This window comes from Cryptomeria japonica, chromosome 6 (genome assembly GCF_030272615.1).
Source record: "Cryptomeria japonica chromosome 6, Sugi_1.0, whole genome shotgun sequence".
NCBI lineage: Eukaryota > Viridiplantae > Streptophyta > Pinopsida > Cupressales > Cupressaceae > Cryptomeria > Cryptomeria japonica.
This window is the reverse complement of record NC_081410.1, coordinates 658,444,511-658,467,731: the sequence shown is the minus strand read 5'-3', so window position 1 is coordinate 658,467,731 and position 23,221 is coordinate 658,444,511. Positions and strand designations below refer to the sequence as shown.

At 37.0% G+C, this 23,221-nt stretch overlaps 1 protein-coding gene across 1 annotated transcript in view; it reads left to right on the top strand.

The window, feature by feature from the left end:
* The window catches only part of LOC131033166 (ribosomal RNA small subunit methyltransferase), a 41,060-nt gene extending 19,822 nt beyond the window's left edge, over nucleotides 1–21,238 (top strand). Inside the window, exons 2-3 of the mRNA XM_059207550.1 lie at nucleotides 19,790–20,100; nucleotides 20,271–21,238. Coding sequence (XP_059063533.1) covers nucleotides 19,798–20,100; nucleotides 20,271–21,008 — 1,041 coding nt within the window. The 5' untranslated portion in view covers nucleotides 19,790–19,797 and the 3' untranslated portion in view covers nucleotides 21,009–21,238. The remainder of the gene's footprint in view (nucleotides 1–19,789; nucleotides 20,101–20,270) is intronic.
* The last annotated feature ends 1,983 nt before the right edge of the window (nucleotides 21,239–23,221 follow it).

Genomic DNA, 23,221 nt, shown 5'->3' with positions numbered 1-23,221 from the left:
ACTTACAGACAGGTGAAGATAGTCATAAAGAAGCTTTCAGTGGACACATTTTGCAACAGTGAAGGGGTATGAAGGCTCTAATATCAAGTCTAAGAAGTCATGGGCAAAAGAAAGGACAACCTTTGAGAAGGTAGTAGGCTTAATGTTTTCAGTAGAAGGCTAAGCTACAATTCATGAGAACCAGTAAGTATTGACATTGTGGTTATAAGGATAGTTCAAAGGAGTTTGGATTAAAATGTTATTATTGTTGAAGACAATATGGAAGGGCAAATGACAAGGGTTATCGATGTGTAATGTCCCCAATTTTCAGGTTCTCTAGCAAGCTTTAGTAGCTGATACTCTGGGTTCACGTCAGCTTGTTCAGATGAGTAATCTGATGTTTCCAATGAGCTCAGTTGGTTTATTGGAGTTATACGCCACTTTCCGAAGTGATTTCTGGCCTCTGGATTGGTCTCCAAGAATCTTGGAGAAGCCATCTATTTTTAGTAAATCGCTCGATCAGCCTTGTTTGCTATTATTCATCATCAGGATCACTCTGGTGCGATCGGAATTTGATTCCGATGTGTTTTGACAAGGTTTCGCAAATTTGGTGCATTAATGAGTTATTTTAATTATTTTACTCAGGTTGCTTAAATTTAATAAAAATATTTAATTCCAACCTTAGTGTTATAGCTCGTTGGAATTGAAGCGAAAAGTTTTAAATCTTGGGCGCATAAAACAGTGACCTTACGTGTCAAAATATTATTATATTATTGAAAGGGTCATTTTTAGACGAAAAAAGGAATTTAAATTAATAAAGTGACTATTAAATTTAAGTACATTTTGTTATAAAGTCACTTTATTTTTGAAAGATACATTTTATTCACTTAAGTGAGAAGTGTTATTTTTAAAAGGAAGTTATTTATCCCACATTCTTGGTGCATTGGGATTTGAGCTCAAGTGAGGTCATAAGTAAGGGCATTTAATGCTGGAAAAGACATTTGGGGAATTGAGTCTTGGAAATTGTAAAACTGAGTTTCTGGAGAAAATCTGGAAATTTTCTTGGCTTTTGGGGAGGTATGCCCTCATTGGCAACATTTCCCATGTTTGTGAAAGACCAAATCCGGGAGATTTCTCAAAAATTAATTGCAGAGATTGAGATTCATTAATTTGTAGGTTGAAGTATGCCAGGGAGAAGCCGTAGTTCTGCTAAGGGTGCTGAAGTCTGAAGAATCGCATTGGTGAAGCTTTATAGCTGAGTCAAACTATGATTAGACAGGTATTTATTCATGCTGCCGTCACTGCAGAATGTCGTTTCAGATTGGATAATGCCTTAGAAAGAGGGTATGGTTGAAAACTAAAGGGGCGTAGCTGTTCCAGTTAATATGGCAGTCTCAGGAAGAGTCACAGACTTTAGTTTGTGTTGAGGAAACAATAATTATCAGCACTGAAGTTAGAAAAAAACCATTTAGCTCGTTCTGGACATCAAGGTCTCTTTTCAACCTTCATTGATAGTCGCAGCTTGATTGGCTATAGAAGACGTGGGTTTGAACCTGGAGTTAGCTGCAAAAAACCCAGAAGGAGCAGGTCAGATCATTATTTGAGGCATTGGGTCTGCTGGTCGAATTCCCAGCTGGACGCCAAGATTACATACAGTCACATTCAATAACGCTGGGCGCTACTTTGGAACAGTCGCAGTGATTGGGCAGGCTGTATGCAGTTGTGGTGCACCAAAGACGCACAGTTTATAGTTGGCTAGGCGTTATAACACAGTGTTTAGTCGTGGTGAATGAAGGAGGCAATGGTCATAGCAAGAGTGACAGCAGCTGGGTTCCAGGGACGCACAGCACTGAACTTGATGGAGTTCTAGTTTTTGCATAGCAGGACGTGGATTATGGTGATTGCTGGACGCTTATTACTGTAGCTTCACTTGGAGTATTCGCAGCTCATGCTATTAACCAGGTTACTTGAATGTTAATGTTCTTGTTTGGGTATGAACAATGTATGTGGATTGCCAAAGTATATATTGAATAGCTGCACTATTACTAAACAAAAATGAGATTAAGCTAGAAGTTATAACCAATTTGGGTTCAATTATTGATACATTTAGATGTTACAAAGAATGCATGAAATTGTGAAATGTTAGATGGTGCACCAACTGTTTGACGAAATGTTAGAGGACTAGAAAATTGTTGTGAGTGCTTATTGTGTGATTTAACCCAAGTAACTTTCAATCATCAAGAATGCACCAGGGGTACTCCCATAACTTGCCAAACCAGGAAACAAAACAAAATTATAATCAGGCCGACTATTACAGATGTATTACAGCATGCATGCAAACTGTTTGACATAATTCCGTTGAATATGAAATCAAAGAATTAGACTAGAACCGGGGGGGGGGATTTTACACGATGATAGTCAATATTTAATCCAAAGCAAGGGATTAAATAAGACTGTCACAATTTTCCTAGGAAATGACATCAAGGGGTAGATCTATGGTGAGCAAAATCAGTCATAAGAAGAGCAACACCAATTAAAAAATAGACAATAAAGATGGTAGAGTATATGGAAAATCTAAAGGCACAACAATCATCTGGAAAAGAAGGTTTTGCCAAAAAATAAGCAAGCAAAAAGTTCATGAAGTCATCCATACAAGGACAGCAAGTTAAAGAATAGTTATATTGATATGACATTGACCTCATGTGTTTGAAGATATCATGCAAAAGGTAAGAAGAAAGTGATGTCAAAGGAGATAGCATGACAATGATCTTCAAATCACAATGGCAGAGCAATGGTGAGAATACAATCATATACAGTAATTTTTAATGTAGCTAAGATTGAAATGAAAGTACAGGTCTATAAAGGTGACAATGAACAGTTAGTAAAGACATTCATTCAAGGGCAGATATCATGGACAAAGGATGGAAACATAACAAAGGAGCAAGTCATTTTGTCAAGGCGCATGCAAGTGAGTATGAAGGTGGGGCTAATGTATTTATGTTTAAGTGAAGGTAGCAGTTCAAGAGTTAATGGGATATTGACAACCAAAGAGAAAGCATTATGAGATACAAGGAAAAATAAGGATATGCAATAGTCATATGAAGAGTTTGGGGGCACAAAAGTTGAAACAAATAGTGATAGTGCATTCAATATGACTGTGAATAATACATTTTTATCTCGTGCATTAAAAAAGAATGACAGTCACTGCATGGGTAAAAAGGGGATAAGTGACAATGACACGAGACATAAATTTTGGCTTGACATTGTTTAAAGAGATCATGAAAATAGTTGGACAATTTATGATAAAGCCCAAATGAAGCTCATAGGAATGTAAAATTGATAGTTACCACAAAATAGTGATGATAAGGTGGCAAACTAAAATAAATATAATGTCCTTCCAAAACATTGTCATGATATGGTCTATGAAAGAAGACAATCATACACATATTAGAAGATAGTGCTACCCAAGAACATGAAAAATCTATGAAGTGCAAGATATAGTGACAGTCCCAAAGAGGATAGTCAAAGACAAGGATAGTTCAAAGGTTAGATAGCAATGCTGAGACAAAGGTCGCACAAAGCTCAAGACAGTCCTATGAAGTGTAAATGTGAGGTGTGTTTAGGAAGATATAGGGCAGCCAGAGTTCTAAGATGATTATTATGAATAACAATACAATGAAAAGCATAACAAGGCAACAATAATATCATAAGTCAATGATGGGAAATCACTGTTTATAAATAAAAAGAAACAGTTCCAGCCATATTAGTGCAAAACCTTATGGACTATCATAATGAAATGAAGGTGACAAAGAGTAAGTATTCCAAAATGCAGAATAAGAGAGCATATTTATGACTCTTTGGAGTCATTATGACATGTATAAAGGATGCCCAAGTGATATATATACTTTCAATAGGCAGTTTTAAGACTTTACTAAGTTTGGAGCAGTTTGAGGGGTCTTTATGACCCAAAATCAGTTGCATACGATCCCAACTAATTGAAAGCAAAAAGGATAGTTGTTCAAGCATGTGGAGAGCATCTAGGAGCAGATTGATGTGTTGTACATTAGGTAGATGATATCTAGGAAGAGGTTGGTGTGTTGTCCAGATGATGGAGGAAATATAGGGGCAGTTGAAGATCTTTTCCAGCCATTTCCAAGTATCTAGAGGAAATACAGGGGCAGTTGAAGATCTTTTCCAGCCATTTCCAAGTATCTAGAGGAAATATAGGGGTTGTTTAAGACTTTTCCAACCATCAAGGCAAGGACACTTGTCACGTTCTCATATTCCAGATGTTGTAAATGTACTAATCAATGTCATCTATAAATATTCTGTTGCTGGGAATTTAAAGTTTTAGTTCTTGCTTTCTTTTACTCAGTATTGTAGTTGCTAGTTCTTTCTAGGCAAAAAGATCAATTTGTAACTCATTTTTAGTCACTTAGTGACATTTGTAGCATTGTAATTCAAAATTTCAAAGAAATATATAATCATTTTCTAAATTTATATTGTTCTGAGTCCTTATTTCAATAAATTTCAAACATTCGCTTTCCATATAGCTGTTCATGTTATGTTTTGGTGATTTTTAGACATTTTGTTGTGTTCTAAGTTCAAAACCTCTAAAATATGATTACACAAGTGTGCATAGATGTTTTTAGGGCAATCACAAGTAGGTTATAAGATGTGGTCGAGCTTTCAAGGCTATTTTTTTGTGGAAAGCTTCTTATTTTCCTTTAAAACAATGTTGTTACATGCCTTTTTTATAGAATATTGATGTGAGTGATGTCAAAATCATAGGTTGTGCATACAAGAATGAGTTTTTATTGAGTTACTATGAGTGTTAATGACAAGTTTAGGTCTTCAATTTAGATGCGTCACCAAAATTAGTGATAGGTTTCAATTTTAAGCAATCTCTTTCCCTTTTTCTCAGAAACTTGATTGCTTGCATTTGGTGTAGTCTTTTCTTGCCTCTACATGATCCTCATCGTACCGTGAAGTGCATTGATCCTACTTCTCCTTGTGTGTTCAAGCCATCTATACCTGTGAGAATTGTTCAAATTAGTCTTGTGGAATTGAGATAAACGAATGCTTTGCAAAGTAAGAATCAACCACCTAGGCAAAGAACTAACTAAAAGTGATAATTCATCAAAATCTTGCAATATTGCATAAAACCCTAGGTATCTAGTTTGGAACCCTTAGCTTGTAAATCTGATCCTCAGCTGAATATGATCAATCAAACTTATGAATTATGTTTCTACAAATGCTTAAAATAATCTTAACATGCTAACATTCGAGCTTTCTAAAAGGTCCCATAAAGATAATAGATAAAAAGCGTTGGATCAATCTTGAAATAAGGTTGAATTCGTATGAAAATGATAAAATGAACCTTACTTCAGTCCTGCAAATGTCTCAAAATAGATTGGTAACCAAATGAGTGGATCAAATTGTCTCTTTCCAAGTTCGGTAAACAATAATTTTGCTTCCAAATTTGATTTTTTTGATCACGTCGTGGGATTTGGGAGAAGCCAAAATCATTGTCACCTTAAACGAAGTTGCTGATCATACTTGATATTGTTCACTGTATCTCCCATTCAAACTCAGATTGTTGTCCAAAATTTGAATTGCCTTCTCATCAAAATTGTATAAGGGAGAACTTAATTTTGCCAAAGGTGAATTTGCTGGCTTTCACAAAGTCGCGTAGGCTCTTGAAGTCACCTTTCTGTTAAATCAAATGTGGATCGCTGTAGCTGGGTATAATAAGACAATGCCACCACCTTAGAGATAATTCATAATGAATTCACTGTGAGTTTGGATGTCACCCCAATCGAATGCAGATTGAAGTCAGTAATGAGTTCGCTAATATTGAAATTGGAATTGCTTTGCTGCTGTGTGTCAATATAATCACCCTCATCCTAAGTCGCTGTCTATGGATACAATGGTATCAATGATTGCACTGGCACTACCTCTAAACTTGCTGCCTTGGAGTTAATTCGCTTATCCGATCATGCCTGGTCCTGATCAAAATCACAGCTAACAATGGATAAATTCGCTGTGACATTAGTTGAATCACTGGTAAATAAAGATAAATCAGGATCGCTTTTAGTCACATAACTCCTAAAGATTGCATTGAGAAGGCTTCAACATCCGTTTGCACATGAATCGCTGTATGTAGAGGGCATCGATTTTGAGTGTTGATCAAATGAAATGATCAACATATTCGTTTAATTGCCCTTTTAAGAGACTTGGTACTCCATCACAGGCCCTCGGTAACTCTCATTGAAAGTTAAGACGACTTTTATTAAAAGCATCACATTTATCATTAGCAAAAAGGCCTCGAATTCTTGCACTTTAAGTCTTCGAACATAATCACCTTGCAATCATCGTTCCTAGGTAAGCAGTTTGCATTGAATAGGATAAGAGATCGTATTGTGGAAATTCCAAATCTTGAGGTGGCATCCTCAAGTGCTCATCGTTCATTGCATTCATTAAATGACTTACATCATTTGAATTTCAAGGCATGGTTCTCCTTTCTTCACAATCGAACTTGACTTGACTGCTCTCCCTCATACATCATTGCGGTCAAAGGACGGGGTGTTTGGTCAAAGGACGAGGAATCTGATCAAAGGACGGGGCTTTTGTTCAAAGGACAAGCTTCTTGTTCATGGGATTGGGCTCTTGTTCAAAGGATGGAGCTCATGTTCAAAGGACGAGGTTCACGTTCAAAGGACGAGGCTCACGTTCAAAGGACGGGGGTCTCGTTCAAAGAAAGAGGGCCTTTGCTAGAATGCCTCAACTTTTTCCATGCCCTAGCCAAATTTTTTGTTTTTTTATTTTTTTATTTTTTAATTTTTCACTTTTCATATTTTTGATTTAAACTGACCCTTACTCTATGCTGAAGTGGCATTATCAATGCCTTAAAAAACATTTTTCCTCCCTATTTTGAAGTTGGTGGGGCCCAAACAATACCATACATACTGCCTTAAAAACATTTTCAATTTCCTCCTTATGCTTTTTGGGGGGGGCAGCATACCACATGGAAAAAAAGTTCCTAAAAAAACTTTTTAACTTTTCCATGTTAAAATTGGGTGGGGCCAGCAATGCCACGTTGTGAAGGGAATCAAAGGAAATTATAGTGTTTTTTTAAAAAGCTTTAAAAATCTCCTTGTTTAAATTTTATGGTGGGCCCAAGCATGCCACGTGGGTGGAAAGGGAGAACCAAAGGTGATAAGGTGAAAGGTGGGTAGGATAAGTGCTACGGTGGGAGGCATAAGGGGTTAGGGAAGGGAATCAAGAGGGGTAAGGAAGTAAAGGGAAAGCTTGGGGGGGGGGGGGAGGGGGGTAAAGTAGGGGGTAAGAGGGGTAGGTTAGGAGCTACGGGGTTATGGGAGTAGGGAAAGGTAAGGATGTAAGGTGGGTGATCGGAGATTGGGAGGTATGAAGGGTAGCGAAGGGAGTTAGGATAGGATAGGGGTAGGGGTTAGTGAGGAAGGAAATAAAGGGATGTTTAGAATGTAAGGTATGAGTTAGGGTATAGGAAATGGAAGTTGGGAGGTGGTGAGGAAATATAGGTAGTGGATGGGTAGGATAAAGGGCAATGAAGGGGATAAGTGGTAAGTGAGAGGTGTAAAGTAGGATAGGATAGGATAGAAGTTATGATAGGTTAGCAAGGAGGGTTAATTTGGATTGGATAGGGGTAGGGGTGTGGTAGATAGAGAATAGGGGAAGGTTAAGGGGTTGATGATAAGTTAGGATGTGACGAGATGGTGGAGATAGGTGAGATGAAAATGATAAGTGAAGGTAGAGAAGGGTAGGAAAGGGAAGTGGTAAAGGTGATATGAGGGAAGGGGGAGAAGATGAAGGAGAGGCAAGTATGAAATATAGGATGGATGGAGAATAGGAGAAGGTGAGGTGGAATGAAAAGGGGAGATGGATGGGAAGCGATCGGGCTTGGGAACCCATTGGTAATGCTGGGAGAGGTAGGTCAGCAGCTTGGAGGGCAAAGGAAGTGTTGTGCTTGACTTCATCCTGAAGAGAGAGACTTGTCTTGATTACATCTTAGCCATCTGGGATACTACACTTCTTAAAATGCAAGGCTAATAGCTAAAAGACTCAAAACTAACTTAGAAAGCAGAAAAAAGTGAGCGTCCCCATTTGCATTGGGGCGATGTGTGAAAATGTCACAACAAGCTCTCATAGCCATTGTTGGATATTCATCAAGACTAGCAGATATCATCGATTAAATTCTCGTGATATTGAAAATCTTGTTTATGTCGGACCCATGATGGTTTCCATATCATCACAAACATTATTCACAATTTTGCACTCTCCTTGCTAGCTCACCGTCGGATTTACTTTTTAAGGGAAATGGGTTACAAAATGGAGAGAGGGCATCTGATGTTATAGACATTTGACAGCATTTTACAAATAAAACTTGCAAGAATTCCATTGCAGACTGCTTTTGCATGATTCTACCAAGTTAATGAATAATGCAATGAGTGGTATCTATATTAGAGGGTTTGGAAAAATGTTTTTATCCATATTTGATGTTGTATTTTTGGCCATATCTGTACATCTCTGCTTTATAATTTTAAGATTTATTATTGATATTTAACATGTTCAAAAAATAAATTTAATATAGTATAGTTTTAAACTTTTATATTAATATGGTATTAATATCGTTTTAGGCTGAAAATATGTACAAATTTATGATTCTATGTGTTTTCTACCCCCGCCCCCCACTACCAACACTGTCATATCCCCATTCAAGACCTAAGGTTAATAAGAGTCAATATACGATTGAATAAGTTTTAATCAAAGATTTAAACTTATTATTAAAAGAACAAGCATGATATCAAGGAACCATTGAGACCATTACTAGTCCATCATCCATATTCTTAAGATGAGACATGATAGACTTATATATAAGAGTTAAAAATTTTAAGTATGAAATAAATCAAGCGATTGAATGCAGACTCTAAGGACATTACAACTAAACAGCTGATAACAGGGAACTTGTCTGGAGGTTATATCTTCATCATCAGCAATAAGAAGCCAATAATACATTGTCAATTGATCCAATGAGGCTGGTATATAAAGAAAGAGGATAAGTTCGAAGGTAATTATCAATCCCATAAATGGATGGAGTTAATGAAGGAATCGATTAATAGAGATCCGCATACCCTCCATAAACAATCAAATTATCATACCAAATGTGCACTACTAATATCAATTAAGGGTATCGATTTAGTAAGAAGACTAAGCGATTAACATACTAATGAAATGGTGACTAGTATACAACAGTTAGCATTTGTTATCAATGTAATTTGTAATCCTGATGAAGGGAGTTGTCTCATCATTACCAACAGGTGCAATCCTTTCAGTTTGGAGATATATAAGCAAGATCTTTCCCTAGTCCATTGGGGATCATCGGATGATTTCTCATTTTATTTATATCCTTGTTAGAATGCTCAGTGGAACCACAAACTTATTAAGTCGGGGGAGACATAGAGCATACAGCACAAGAATAAGCAGATAGTTGAGAAGTGATTGCGATTCTTCGGAGTAGTCCTTGGGATCAGAATATGTAGATCGTGATAGACAGCAATTAAGAGGTAATGTAATGTCCCCGTCAAAGTCACCGTCAAATTAAGCCTAGTTTGATTTTAATAAAGTGAACTTCCTTAATATTATATCATTTTCTGGCATGATATATTTTAATAGTTCTTTTTAATAAAGATTAATGTTAAATATTGGTTGCTTAACTATTATTTAATGATTTAATCTACGGAATTGGTTCCTTACGGGACTTTTTACCTGTTTGTATCTTATAAATAAGCTTGGCGAATAAAGAATAAGGCAGATTTGAATTATGAAAAGAACTCAGTGAAGGTTGATGATCCACGGGATATCAACGGTGGGAAATTGAATTCCTTTCGCCAGTATTGTTCTGGCCTATTGGAATCGTAGTTTAATACTACAGAGACGAGATCTCTATAACACACCATCGTGAGGGAAGTTTCGGCTATCGGAGGAAGTCACGAGCAAGTCCCACATGCAGGTCCAACATCAATGTAACACATCCGGAAGCACTGCAAGTTTGTTTCGATCACCATGGACAAGTGAAGGCTAGACGGAAATATCCAGTTGCAGAGAACAGATAGGAGCCGCTCAATCACGAAGAGGAGTGTCAGGTTGCAAATACCGATGGGAATCCCACGCTCCGGCATTTCCTATTTGCTGTGATGGTAAGGAAGCCGAGAAAAGAGTCCCACGCTTCTGGCACTTCCTAATTGCTGTGACGAGAAGGAAACCGAGAGAAGCGTCTCACGTCCCTGGCTTCACATTTGCCGTGTGGTGGTAAAATTCCTAACTGGTGCGGCCGGGCTGAAGTTCCAACAATGGAACACGTGATCGTCGCATGAGCATAATCAACGATTGACAGAGCCACGAAGGGGATAGTTTAAACTCAGAGTTCGTGATTTTCGAGTTTCATACTACCAATCGTGAGGAGATGATGAAGGTCCAGGGAAAACACCATCGCAAATCCGGCATTTCTCAGATGGGCGAACTAACAGTTGCACACAGGAAAGCCTAAATAAATGATGTGATTGAAGTGTCTGTTCAAATAATGCAGTGAATTAAATATTGAATTAATGCAGTTACTTAATATTGAATATGAACAATGTCTGCACTATTGACAATAAGCTAGATGGTTAATTCTGAACCGCAAGACTTTATTATTAAAAGGAAATCACTAACAAACTATTGAAACCAATACAAGACTGGAAAGGCACATTGCCAACACTCAGCGTTTGACAAGTATTTTACAATTTACATATCTATCTATAATCCGTTCTAGTCTGGTATTTTACAGGTAAATAATCAGCAGTGCAAGTTCTATTTTTTATTGGTTGATCTATAACCAAATCAAATGAAGAATGTTGAAACAAGCATATCTTAAGCAGCGATTGAAGGTTAAACATTGATTAATGAAGACTTAGCAGCGATCTAAATTAGCAACGATTGATGATGCATCAGTTTGTTATAAACAACAATAAACTAGCAACGATTACACAGAATTATTTTAGAAAATATCTAATTACCAAAGGGTGAAATTTTGATTAAGAAAATACTATTATAAAGATGCATTAGTTGCCTGGCAAAAAGGTGCGATCAAGGGATGCATTTAATTAAATATTCTTCAAGAGGTACGATTGGTATATTAGCAATCTATTTAAAGAGTAAGAAAACATGATTAAAATGTTAGTGCTAGAAGGCAACGATTAGCTAATAGAAAGACATGTCTCTTCCAAAAGGGATCTTCTCAAAGAGTATGACTATTAGAAGATTAGGTAATGGCTGAAAGGTTGGAGATAATCAAATACGTCGTCAGAGGGGGAAGTTTAAATCCAGTCCATATCCAAGGGGGCAAAACATAAGGATACACTGAGGACCAGCACTCACAGAAAAAGGCTAGTCCCATCTGGGCTAATTACCCTTAATCAAAGATCAGTTTCAGAACAGTAATATATCAGAGAATTATCTTATTCATTTGTATACTTATTTTGTATATCAGAGATATATTCATTCTTAGACTTTACATAAATAATTTATACCAGAATCCATAACTGGCTCATTTCTGGAACCTTTTCCTTCTATTTATGTCATGTCCCCACATTTGTAGAAAATATAATTGATATATATTTTTACCATAACATATGTAAATTCATAATGAAATTATTATATCATATTATTAATTTACACTTTATATTGATTAATGATTATTTTAATTAGCAATGTTCAAAAATACATTATAAGCAATAGAAAGCAACTTACTAATTCTATTTCCTAAGACCCGATAACCTTTGGTGAATCGGTGGGAAGACTAAGTATTACCCATGTCAGATTGTGGAGGGCCCCGCTAGGTAAAAGTGGTGTCCCTTCATACTAGCTACCAAGAGAAGTATCGTGACTTTCCACCACGATGGTTGGAGAGGTTAAATACCCCTCCTCCCTGTGCAAATCAAAAAAGGAGAAAGAAGGGAAAATCAGGGGTCTGCTGGAAAGGAAATAAAAGAAAGGAATCTCCAGGGTTGCCAACAGGGATAAGGGAAAGTCAACAGTGACAGGTATGTATAAGTCTGACTTTTGATTTAATATTATAATATAACCAGTCAGCAATTTATATATATTAAAATCATATTGGTATGTAATTATATATAACTGCTGTGTGTAATCTTAATCAAATGGGTGGCATTTATATGATATTAAGTTGAGAAGCAAATAATATATAATTATTCAAACAATATTGAAATGATTATACATAACAGTACTGTTTGTTAAACATAATACATATAGATATACATCTGTTAATGAATTCAGAAGGAATAAGGCAATCAAATGCAGTTTGTAATAAATTGCTATAATACTGTAAAATGCTAATAATATAAGATGCATCAATGACACTTAATGAATAATTCTGATTTAAAGTAATACTAACAGAAAGAACTGTTAACAATCTGATGTAAGACACTAAGCAATATGATATAATGGAAGTATAATAACTATGTCAAATACAATTGATTATCATAATTAGTTGAGCTGAATAACAAATATGATTTTAGTGGGAATATCATAATTGGTTCATTGCGTGTGAGGGACCCTCTCTTAGGTACGCCACTCTATAGTGGATGCCTAACCCCTGCCACATGGAGCCAAGAGGGATGAAGCATCTGCTCTTGGGCTTAAGAGAGGGGGTGGTTGTGATGAGGGGGAACGGCGATAGGATACCTCGCTGGGTATGCCACTCCATGATGGATGCTTAATACCTGCCATATGGAGCCAAGGGGGATATGGTATCTGCTCTTGGGCTTAGGAGGGAGGATTCCTTGGACACCCTATCCAACTAGCCTACCCTAGTGTAATGAGGAATTGGATAGCTAAGAAAAGTACCTAGCCTATAAATCTGATTTTATCTAACAAATCTGACTGTATCTGACAGATATAACAATCTGAATTTATTTAATAAATCTCATACTAATGGTAATTAATGCATTAAGACATACGTCATTGGACATACTTTTTAGTGTGTGTTTCAGTTTTATAAGTATCATTACATATATATTCTCTGGTTTTTATGCAGGAAAACAGTAAACAGAGGTACTCCCCTAAACTTAAATTAGACTTGGGTAAATCGGGCTAACTTTAAAGGTATAGCTAACTAGGGGACATTACAGTGGTATCAGAGCCAACATCCTGCCAGCCTAGGGATCAATAGTTGATGCAACCAAGTCAAAGAAACTTAAGGGCTCTTGAAAGAGAAAGAAAGAGGATTATGGAGCAGGAATTAAGAACATTTATGGAGAAAAATGAACAGACAAATCAAGCCATGCTCCTAGCCTTGCAAAACATAAATAATACCATGTGTGACTTAAGACCAAACCAGGGAAACAATAGGGAGGAAAATTTCAGCCAATCAGTAAGTGACAGTGGGACCAGTCCCGCAACCACACTGCCACCCTTCATACCTGGGGAAAGATCCTCAAGAGGATATGAAGAGATTAATAACCCAAATGTAGAAGCACTTGCCATGGAATATGCTAGGCTTGAACCAGAAATCAAAAGGAGCATCCCCTTCCTAGCCTATTGTGAGGCAAAAATGAAGACATCCCAAAGAGATAGGGACAACCGCCCAAACCGCAGTATCCAAAACAAGATAGGGAAATTGAGCATTCCAAATTTTGATGGGACGGGAAAAACTACAGCACATGCATGGACCCAAAAATTGGAAACCTATTTAACCCTTAGTCCCATGACAGAAAACGATGCTATAACATTTGCCATATTGCACTTAGATGGGATTGCCCATGATTGGTGGCATCATGGGTTGGTCACACAAGATCATAAGAACATAAAAACCTACGAGTCCTTCAAAAAAAGACTTATTGAGAGGTTTGATTGAACGCACCCCCAAAAACACTTTAGGGAGTTAGCCAAAATAAGGCAACGAGGGTCCCTTGAAGAATATATCTCTGAATTTCAAAATCTAGCAATCATGGTTTCGGGAATATCCGAAGAGAGGCTTACCTACCTTTTCGTAGAAGGGCTGTCCGATAGCATTCGTGGCTTAGTTAGTGCCTTTGATCCTTCTACCCTACAAGGGGCAATCCGAAAAGCCACTCACCTAGATGTTGCCCAAGCAAAGGGAAAATCTTACTCAAGTAAAACATCAACAAAAAACAAACACTTCCATGAGAAGGACAAACACAAAAAGCAGTACCTTCCCATAAAAGATCGAGAGGAACTACGAAGGAAAGGACTATGTTTTGACTGCAAAGAAAAGTGGGAACCAGGTCATTTGTGTAAGCAGAAGAAAGGACAGGAAAGGGAGAAATGTTTCAAATGTAAAGAATCATGGGGCCCAGGACATGTCTGTAACCAAAAGGATTTTAGGAAGAAAAACCTATGCTTCAGATGCAAGGAAAAATGGGAACCAGGGCACAGGTGTGGGAAAAGAAGTCAAGTTCATAATATTGAGGCCATGCTCCAAGAAATGGGAGGAGGAGTGAATCCATGCAAAAGGACAAGGGGGGATGATAATGATGATGACGATGATGAAAAGGAAGCTTGCATTTCAAAAGCATCCAAACACTATCCTTTTCGAATCCGAGGAACGATTAAAGGACAAAAGGCAACGGCCTTAATCGACAGTGGGGCAACTCGTAATTTTATTGATCAAAACTTAGTTGCAAAATTGGGTCTTGGAACTGAAGTTTTCAAGGGATTTAATGTGACATTGGCTGATGGATCCGCCATTTCTAGCAGGAAGAAGATTCCCCTACTCAAGATTACTCTAGGAAGGCACTCGGTTGAAGACAAGTTTTACATTGTAGATATGGGTGACACAGATGTAATACTAGGAACTCCATGGATACATTCCTTGGGGCGTTTTATTTTTGATCACCCAAAATTAGAAATATGCTTTGTACATAAAGGAGAGAAGGTTACTTTACATGGAATATCTGATGGATCACCTAGAGTAATTTCATCAAAAAAAATGGAGAAAGCCTTTAGACATGATCAAATTGAATGGGTAGCTCAGTGTCTGATTTTAGATAGAACAACTCCCAAGGGGAAAGCAGCTCACATTGACATACAACCAATATTAAGAAAACACAAAAAGGTCTTCAGTGATATCCCACCCGGACTCCCTCCAAAAAGGGGCTTTGAGCATTCCATTGAACTAGAAGAAGGAACAAAGCCAGTTGTTACCACTCCTTATCGTCATCCCCGTGGATATAAGGAAGAAATTTTTGAAAACCATAAAAGAGCTGTTAAGAATGGGGCACATTCAACCCAGTTCTAGCCCCTTTGCATCATCAGTTGTACTCTCAAAAAAGAAGGATGGCACTATGAGGATGTGTATTGATTACAGGGCATTAAATAAAAAAACAATTAAGAATAGATATCCCATTCCTCAAGTGGATGAACTTATTGATGAACTACATGGGGCTGTCTACTTCTCCAAAATTGATCTAAGATCAGGTTACCATCAGATCAGGCTAAGAGAAGAGGACATACCAAAAACAGCTTTCCGGTGTCACTATGGACATTTTGAGTTCCTTGTCTTACCTTTCGGGCTAACTAATGCCCCAGCTACTTTCCAATCCTGTATGAATCACATTTTTAGAGGGAAGTTGAGAAAATTCTTATTGGTATTTTTTGATGATATACTGATCTACAGCAGGACATGGGAAGAACACTTGAAGCATATAGATGAGATACTAAACATACTAGAGCAGCATTCCTTATTTGCTAAGCAATCTAAGTGCGAATTTGGCATGGAGGAAATTTTGTACTTAGGCCATAAGATCAATGCTCAAGGGGTAAAAGTTGATGAGGAGAAGATTGAGGCTATCCGAAGTTGGCCAAAACCCAAAACCCTCACTCAGCTTGGAGGATTCTTGGGACTATGCAGCTATTACAGGAGGTTTGTGAAGGGATTCTCAAAACTGACCTCACCACTCACTGATCTAACCAAAAAGGGAGCTTTCTCTTGGAATGAAAAGGCACAAGCAGCCTTTGAAAGGTTGAAGGAAGTGATGAGCTCGTGCCCTGTATTGGCAATCCCTGATTTTAACTCACCCTTTGAACTATATTGCGATGCCTCGGGAGAAGGTATCGGAGCAGTATTGATGCAAAATAGACATCCCATAGCATTCGAAAGCAGGAAGCTCAAGGATGTAGAAAGGACATATTCAGTCTATGACAAGGAAATGTTAGCTATAAGCCTATAATGCATGCTTTGGAAAAATTTAGGCAATATCTAATCTGTGGGAGGTTCATTGTAAAGACAGATCACAACAGCCTTAGATTTTTCTTAAGTCAAAAGGATTTGAATGACAAACAACAAAAGTGGGTGAGCAAGTTGCAAGCGTATGATTTCGACATTGAATACATGAAGGGCAAGAACAATGTAGTAGCTGATGCATTATCACGAAGACCACATCTTGGTTCCATGTCAGCAATATCCATAGAATGGAAAACATCTCTGATCACTGAATATGCCAAGGATCAATTCTCAAGTGATTTGATAGAAGGGAAAATTCAGGATGATAAATATCAAATTGTTGAAGGCCTCATCCTCTACAAGGGAAGAATTTACATCACCCAAGGGTCTCGATTAAAGCAGGAAATTTTGAAAATCTACCATGACAATCCATTATCTGGGCATCAGGGGTACTTTAAAACTTACAAGCAGATCAGGGAAAGATTCACATGGAAAGGACTCAAGGGAGATGTGCTAAAACACACTAATGAGTGTCTTGTATGTCAGAAGAACAAAGAAGAGCACACTTTCCCAACAGGTCTACTCCAACCTTTGCCCATACCAGATCAAAAATGGGAGAGCATCTCTATGGATTTTATCACGGGATTGCCCAAGGTGTAGGGTAAGGATTGCATTTACGTAGTAGTAGACCGTCTCACTAAGTATGCACACTTTATGGCCATATCGACAAATTTTAGAGCTCCTTAGGTGGCTGAGATATTCTTCAAGGAGGTGTTTAGGCTACTTGGTCTCCCTCGAAATATTGTTAGTGATCGGGACAGCCGCTTCCTTAGCAATTTTTGGCAAGAATTGTTCAAATTAGTAGGGGTAGAATTAACCCCAAGTACTAGTTATCACCCCCAAACAGACGGGCAGACGGAGATTGTGAACAAATGGTTGGAGGGGTATTTGAGGAATTATGTCACAAGGCAGCAGAATGGTTGGCTTAAATGGTTGCACTTGGGAGAGTATTGCTATAATACTACCCACCACATGTCCATAGGGATGAGCCCCTTTCGAGCATTATATGGATATGAGGCCACATCCTTTGGAGATTTGGTTCGGATAGAGAGTCGTGCCCTGGGAGCCAAGGACTTCATACAGCAGAATGTGGACATCATGAACTCACTCAAAGACAACCTTCATCACGCCCAAAATCAGCAGAAGGTATACGCTGATAGGAAGAGGACTGAGCGCACATTTGAGATTGGGGATATGGTCTTTTTGAGATTACAACCATATAAGCAATCATCCATCAAGGTTAGTGGAGCTGAAAAACTTAAACCTCGATTTTATGGGCCATACAAGGTATTGAGGAAGATAGGAGAAGTAGCTTATGAATTGGAACTCCCTCCCAATAGCAGAATTCACAATATATTTCATGTATCCCGCCTCAAAAAGGTTTTGGGGCAGCACACCATCCCATGCTCTGAATTGCCACCCTTGGATGATGAAGGGAAGTTGATCTTGGAACCAGAAACTATCCTCAAAGTGCGAGAAAAGAGGTTAAGAAACAAAACTATTGAAGAATACCTAGTCAAATGGAAAGGTCTACCGATGGAGGATGCGACTTGGGAAGGACCTGAGATATTTGATCATCCAAATTTGAAATTGCTCGAGGACAAGCAATCTTGGGAAGGGAGGACTGTCATGTCCCCACATTTGTAGAAAATATAATTGATATATATTTTTACCATAACATATGTAAATTCATAATGAAATTATTATATCATATTATTAATTTACACTTTATATTGATTAATGATTATTTTAATTAGCAATGTTCAAAAATACATTATAAGCAATAGAAAGCAACTTACTAATTCTATTTCCTAAGACCCGATAACCTTTGGTGAATCGGTGGGAAGACTAAGTATTACCCACGTCAGATTGTGGAGGGCCCCGCTAGGTAAAAGTGGTGTCCCTTCATACTAGCTACCAAGAGAAGTATCGTGACTTTCCACCACGATGGTTGGAGAGGTTAAATACCCCTCCTCCCTGTGCAAATCAAAAAAGGAGAAAGAAGGGAAAATCAGGGGTCTGCTGGAAAGGAAATAAAAGAAAGGAATCTCCAGGGTTGCCAACAGGGATAAGGGAAAGTCAACAGTGACAGGTATGTATAAGTCTGACTTTTGATTTAATATTAGAATATAACCAGTCAGCAATTTATATATATTAAAATCATATTGGTATGTAATTATATATAACTGCTGTGTGTAATCTTAATCAAATGGGTGGCATTTATATGATATTAAGTTGAGAAGCAAATAATATATAATTATTCAAACAATATTGAAATGATTATACATAACAGTACTGTTTGTTAAACATAATAAATATAGATATACATCTGTTAATGAATTCAGAAGGAATAAGGCAATCAAATGCAGTTTGTAATAAATTGCTATAATACTGTAAAATGCTAATAATATAAGATGCATCAATGACACTTGATGAATAATTCTGATTTAAAGTAATACTAACAGAAAGAACTGTTAACAATCTGATATAAGACACTAAGCAATATGATATAATGGAAGTATAATAACTATGTCAAATACAATTGATTATCATAATTAGTTGAGCTGAATAACAAATATGATTTCAGTGGGAATATCATAATTGGTTCATTGCGTATGAGGGACCCTCTCTTAGGTACGCCACTCTATAGTGGATGCCTAACCCCTGCCACATGGAGCCAAGAGGGATGAAGCATCTGCTCTTGGGCTTAAGAGAGGGGGTGGTTGTGATGAGGGGGAACGGTGATAGGATACCTCGCTAGGTATGCCACTCCATGATGGATGCTTAATACCTGCCATATGGAGCCAAGGGGGATATGGTATCTGCTCTTGGGCCTAGGAGGGAGGATTCCTTGGACACCCTATCCAACTAGCCTACCCTAGTGTAATGAGGAATTGGATAGCTAAGAAAAGTACCTAGCCTATAAATCTGATTTTATCTAACAAATCTGACTGTATCTGACAGATATAACAATTTGAATTTATTTAATAAATCTCATACTAATGGTAATTAATGCATTAAGACATACGTCATTGGACATACTTTTTAGTGTGTGTTTCAGTTTTATAAGTATCATTACATATATATTCTCTGGTTTTTATGCAGGAAAACAGTAAACAGAGGTACTCCCCTAAACTTAAATTAGACTTGGGTAAATCGGGCTAACTTTAAAGGTATAGCTAACTAGGGGACATTACAATTTATCTATCATTAATCAGTCAAGAAAGGGAGTCTCTACTGGGGACAGTACAAACACCCTGTTTTTATTTCACTCTACCAGCATAGCATCTCCTTGTACTGGTACCTGTACCTGATTCCAGTTTGATAAATTGGGTTATTACTGATGTTTGATATTCTATACCCAACATAATCAAAATCAACATCTTTTTAGTACAAGCTGCTAAATTAATTCATAATTATGACATTGTTTTCTGAATTATACTTATGATCTGTTTTATTATTCTCCAGGCACAAAAATGGCAGGTGGGAAAGAGCGCAAAACCAAGCCCTCAGCAGCACAGCGTCAGCAGGGAGGAATTCAATTTTACAAATCAAAAGGTCAACACATCCTTAAGAATCCAATGCTAGTACAGACCATTGTGCAAAAGGCAGGCATTAAGAGTACAGATATTGTGCTGGAAATAGGGCCAGGGACTGGGAACTTGACAATGAAGTTGCTGGATGTAGCAAAAAAGGTAATAGCAGTGGAGTTGGATCCTCGCATGGTGTTGGAATTGCAGCGCAGGGTACAGGGAACTAGCAATGCCATTCGGTTGCAGGTTTGCATTCAAAATCACATGATCTTCTAAAAGAATTTCAATATCATTGCCAATATGTTGTAGTATTATGGATTTAGTGATTATAAAAATGATATTTGCCCATATCATGTTGATCTGAACTTGCATAATGCTATCACTAAGTTGTGGATTACTTGAATTTAAATTGGCAGGTCATTCAAGGAGACGTTCTCAAAACTGAACTACCCTATTTTGATGTGTGTGTAGCAAATATCCCATATCAGATATCATCTCCTCTTACATTCAAGCTCTTGTCACACAGACCAATTTTTAGATGTGCCATTATCATGTTCCAGAGAGAGTTTGCCATGCGACTTGTTGCAAAACCAGGAGAGAATTTGTATTGCCGCCTTTCTGTGAATACTCAGTTGCTGGCTCGTGTTTCACATCTATTGAAAGTCGGAAAAAATAATTTCAGGCCACCACCAAAAGTTGACTCCTCTGTTGTTCGAATTGAGCCCCGGAATCCTCTCCCTCCAATTAGTTTCAAGGAGTGGGATGGGATGGTTCGTCTCTGTTTTAATCGCAAAAATAAAACTTTGGGGGCAATCTTTAGAACCAAAAATATCTTGACACTGTTGGAGAAGAACTATAAGACATTTCAAGCTTTGCAAGAAGCATGTTCAAAGCCTAATGAATCAACAGTTGGGGATGTGTCAATTTTGGGTGACCCAGCCAATGACTCTAGTATGGAAATTAATGCTGGGGAAGATCAAGAAATGGATGTTGATGATGCTGATATGCAGGAAGGGGCTTCTCAATTTAAGGATAAAATACTCAATATCTTGCAAGAAGGCAATTTTGAAGATAAAAGATCTTCAAAGCTTACTCAAGATGATTTCTTGCATCTCTTATCCCTCTTTAACAAGGCTGGCATACATTTTGCTTAATTAATTTTTGTCATTGGAAATTTATTTTTAACTTTTAAGTCATTTCCGTAACTTTGTTTTTGGAGTAGGAAGTATTTGTATACTTGACGGAGGCCGGCCTTATGCTTATGTAAGTTGTAATTGAGCCTGCATTTGAATCCAACTTTGTTGGTTCGGTTTTCTTTATATTTTCAAATTATTATTTTGTAAACAAATTTTAGAATAGATAACAAGAAATTGATTACGTTTTATAGAGTTCAATACTTTACATTTTAGTGGGATTATGTTATGTAAAATCTGTAAGCAATATGGCCTGTATAAGTCAAACCATTGTTGTTTCTTTGGCTTTAATATATTTTGCTTTCGATTGATCAAGAAAATGGACTTAACACGATATGCTAGAATATATCCATGTCAATCATTTTTTCTCGTCAATAATTTCTTTTGTAAATTCACAGAAAATGCTCAAATTTAGTTACTCTTCTTTCCTTATAACTACTATTGCAACAATGCTTTTTTAATAGAAAGGTTAAGAATGTTTTTTGAACTTAATTCATTCTGTTGAATTGCATGCTAAGAAAGCATTGTTCTAAGGCATTAATATGTAATCTGAAGGTTTTGACAGTTGAGATTACATGAAGTCCGTGATCCTACAAGTTGAGAAAACATTGTAGCTTTTATCTATGGCAATTTGTATCGTTATGTTGAATGAACCCTTAATTCTTGTGTGGACATACCTAATTATTTGGCTTGATAAGCAATAAAAGCTTTGGCCATCCAAACCATTGATTAATGTTGAGTAGCCTTTTGAATGTTTTACTGGTTTCCAGAACCGTTTTATGTGAACCAAGATTGTGAGTTATGCCTAGTTTTGGTATTAAACCAGTAGAGTAGCCGTACAATATAACATATGGAGGCTTGTGAGTTTTTCACCTAGAAGGGCAGGGTTTTGATTCACACATTTTGCATATTTGATTTTGGAAAAGAGTTGAAAACTTCACCAGATTCCATTTTTGCTTGGGCAGGGGCTTAAAAAAACATATATTGACAGTAGTTGTGCCTAAGTATGATAATGTGATAAATTCAAGTAGAGGTTAAAGTGAGTTTAGAATGTTTTGTTGCCTAGCAAAGAGTAGACCTTGTTAATTCATTCAAGTGGACGCTTTGTTAACCTTATTTATTTTCTATGGTCTTCTTCCTATAAGTAATTATCCAACAGTCAACTTGCGCTCAGCCTTGGACATTCCAACATGAACATTATCAGACCCTTTGCTGGCCATTTTAGGATTTATATACAATGAAATTGAGATTAAAAGCTGCATTTCTTGAATTCCTAATAAGGGCATCAATCAATATTTTCAATTTGGTCAAATAAAATTGGTTTTAAATCAAAAGAAATATTGGTTTCTCCTTTTTAATGCCTTTCAAGGTAAGATTTGTTAACTTATCTTGAATATCTTCCAAGGGCTTTCATTCTTTTTTGGCTTTGTATGCATGTCTATTGCATGTTTTTCCAATTTCATCCTGTATAACATCTTTCAATTTTTGTGTGGCCCATTTTGGCATCTTTTCTATGTTACTTGAACAATTGGTGCCTCATTTTCTTTATTTGAAACTCTTTTATCTTCTACTTGTTGCTCGAAAAAATATTTTAATCTTCTAAATAAGTTTTAGTTTCCTTTTTAAGGGACTTTCTTTTAAAATTGCTAGAGGAAAAATGGATTTTACAAATTTCAAATATGCTCCTCAATGTTTGAAATCTCCATATCATTCTATTTGACAAAATAAAATTTTGCAGGTTTTTCAAGTCCGCTAAAAATTATCGACTAATGTTGACCATGTCCATTGTGGTTTCATATATAACATATTCCAACATAGAATTTTATATATTTCAATCAAATAATATGTTTGCTTTATTTTCAATGCTTTATCTGACATTGCATCTGCTTTCCCTTTTCTGTTTCCTTTCTCCTCTTCAATACATTCCTCTCTAGTGAAAACTTCCTATATTTAACATACTCCGCATTACTCCAAGTTTCAATGCCCTTATTGTCTTTTGATTTTCTTTTTCTTTTTATTTACCCCACTTCCCCGCTCTGTCTTTTGATTCACCTTTAATGGTTCATCCATATATGGAAACTTGTTTGTGCCATGCTGCTAGGGAAAATTATACTCTCATCAGGATAGACACGGAACAAATTTGGTGAGATTTATGATGCCAATACAATGTGCTT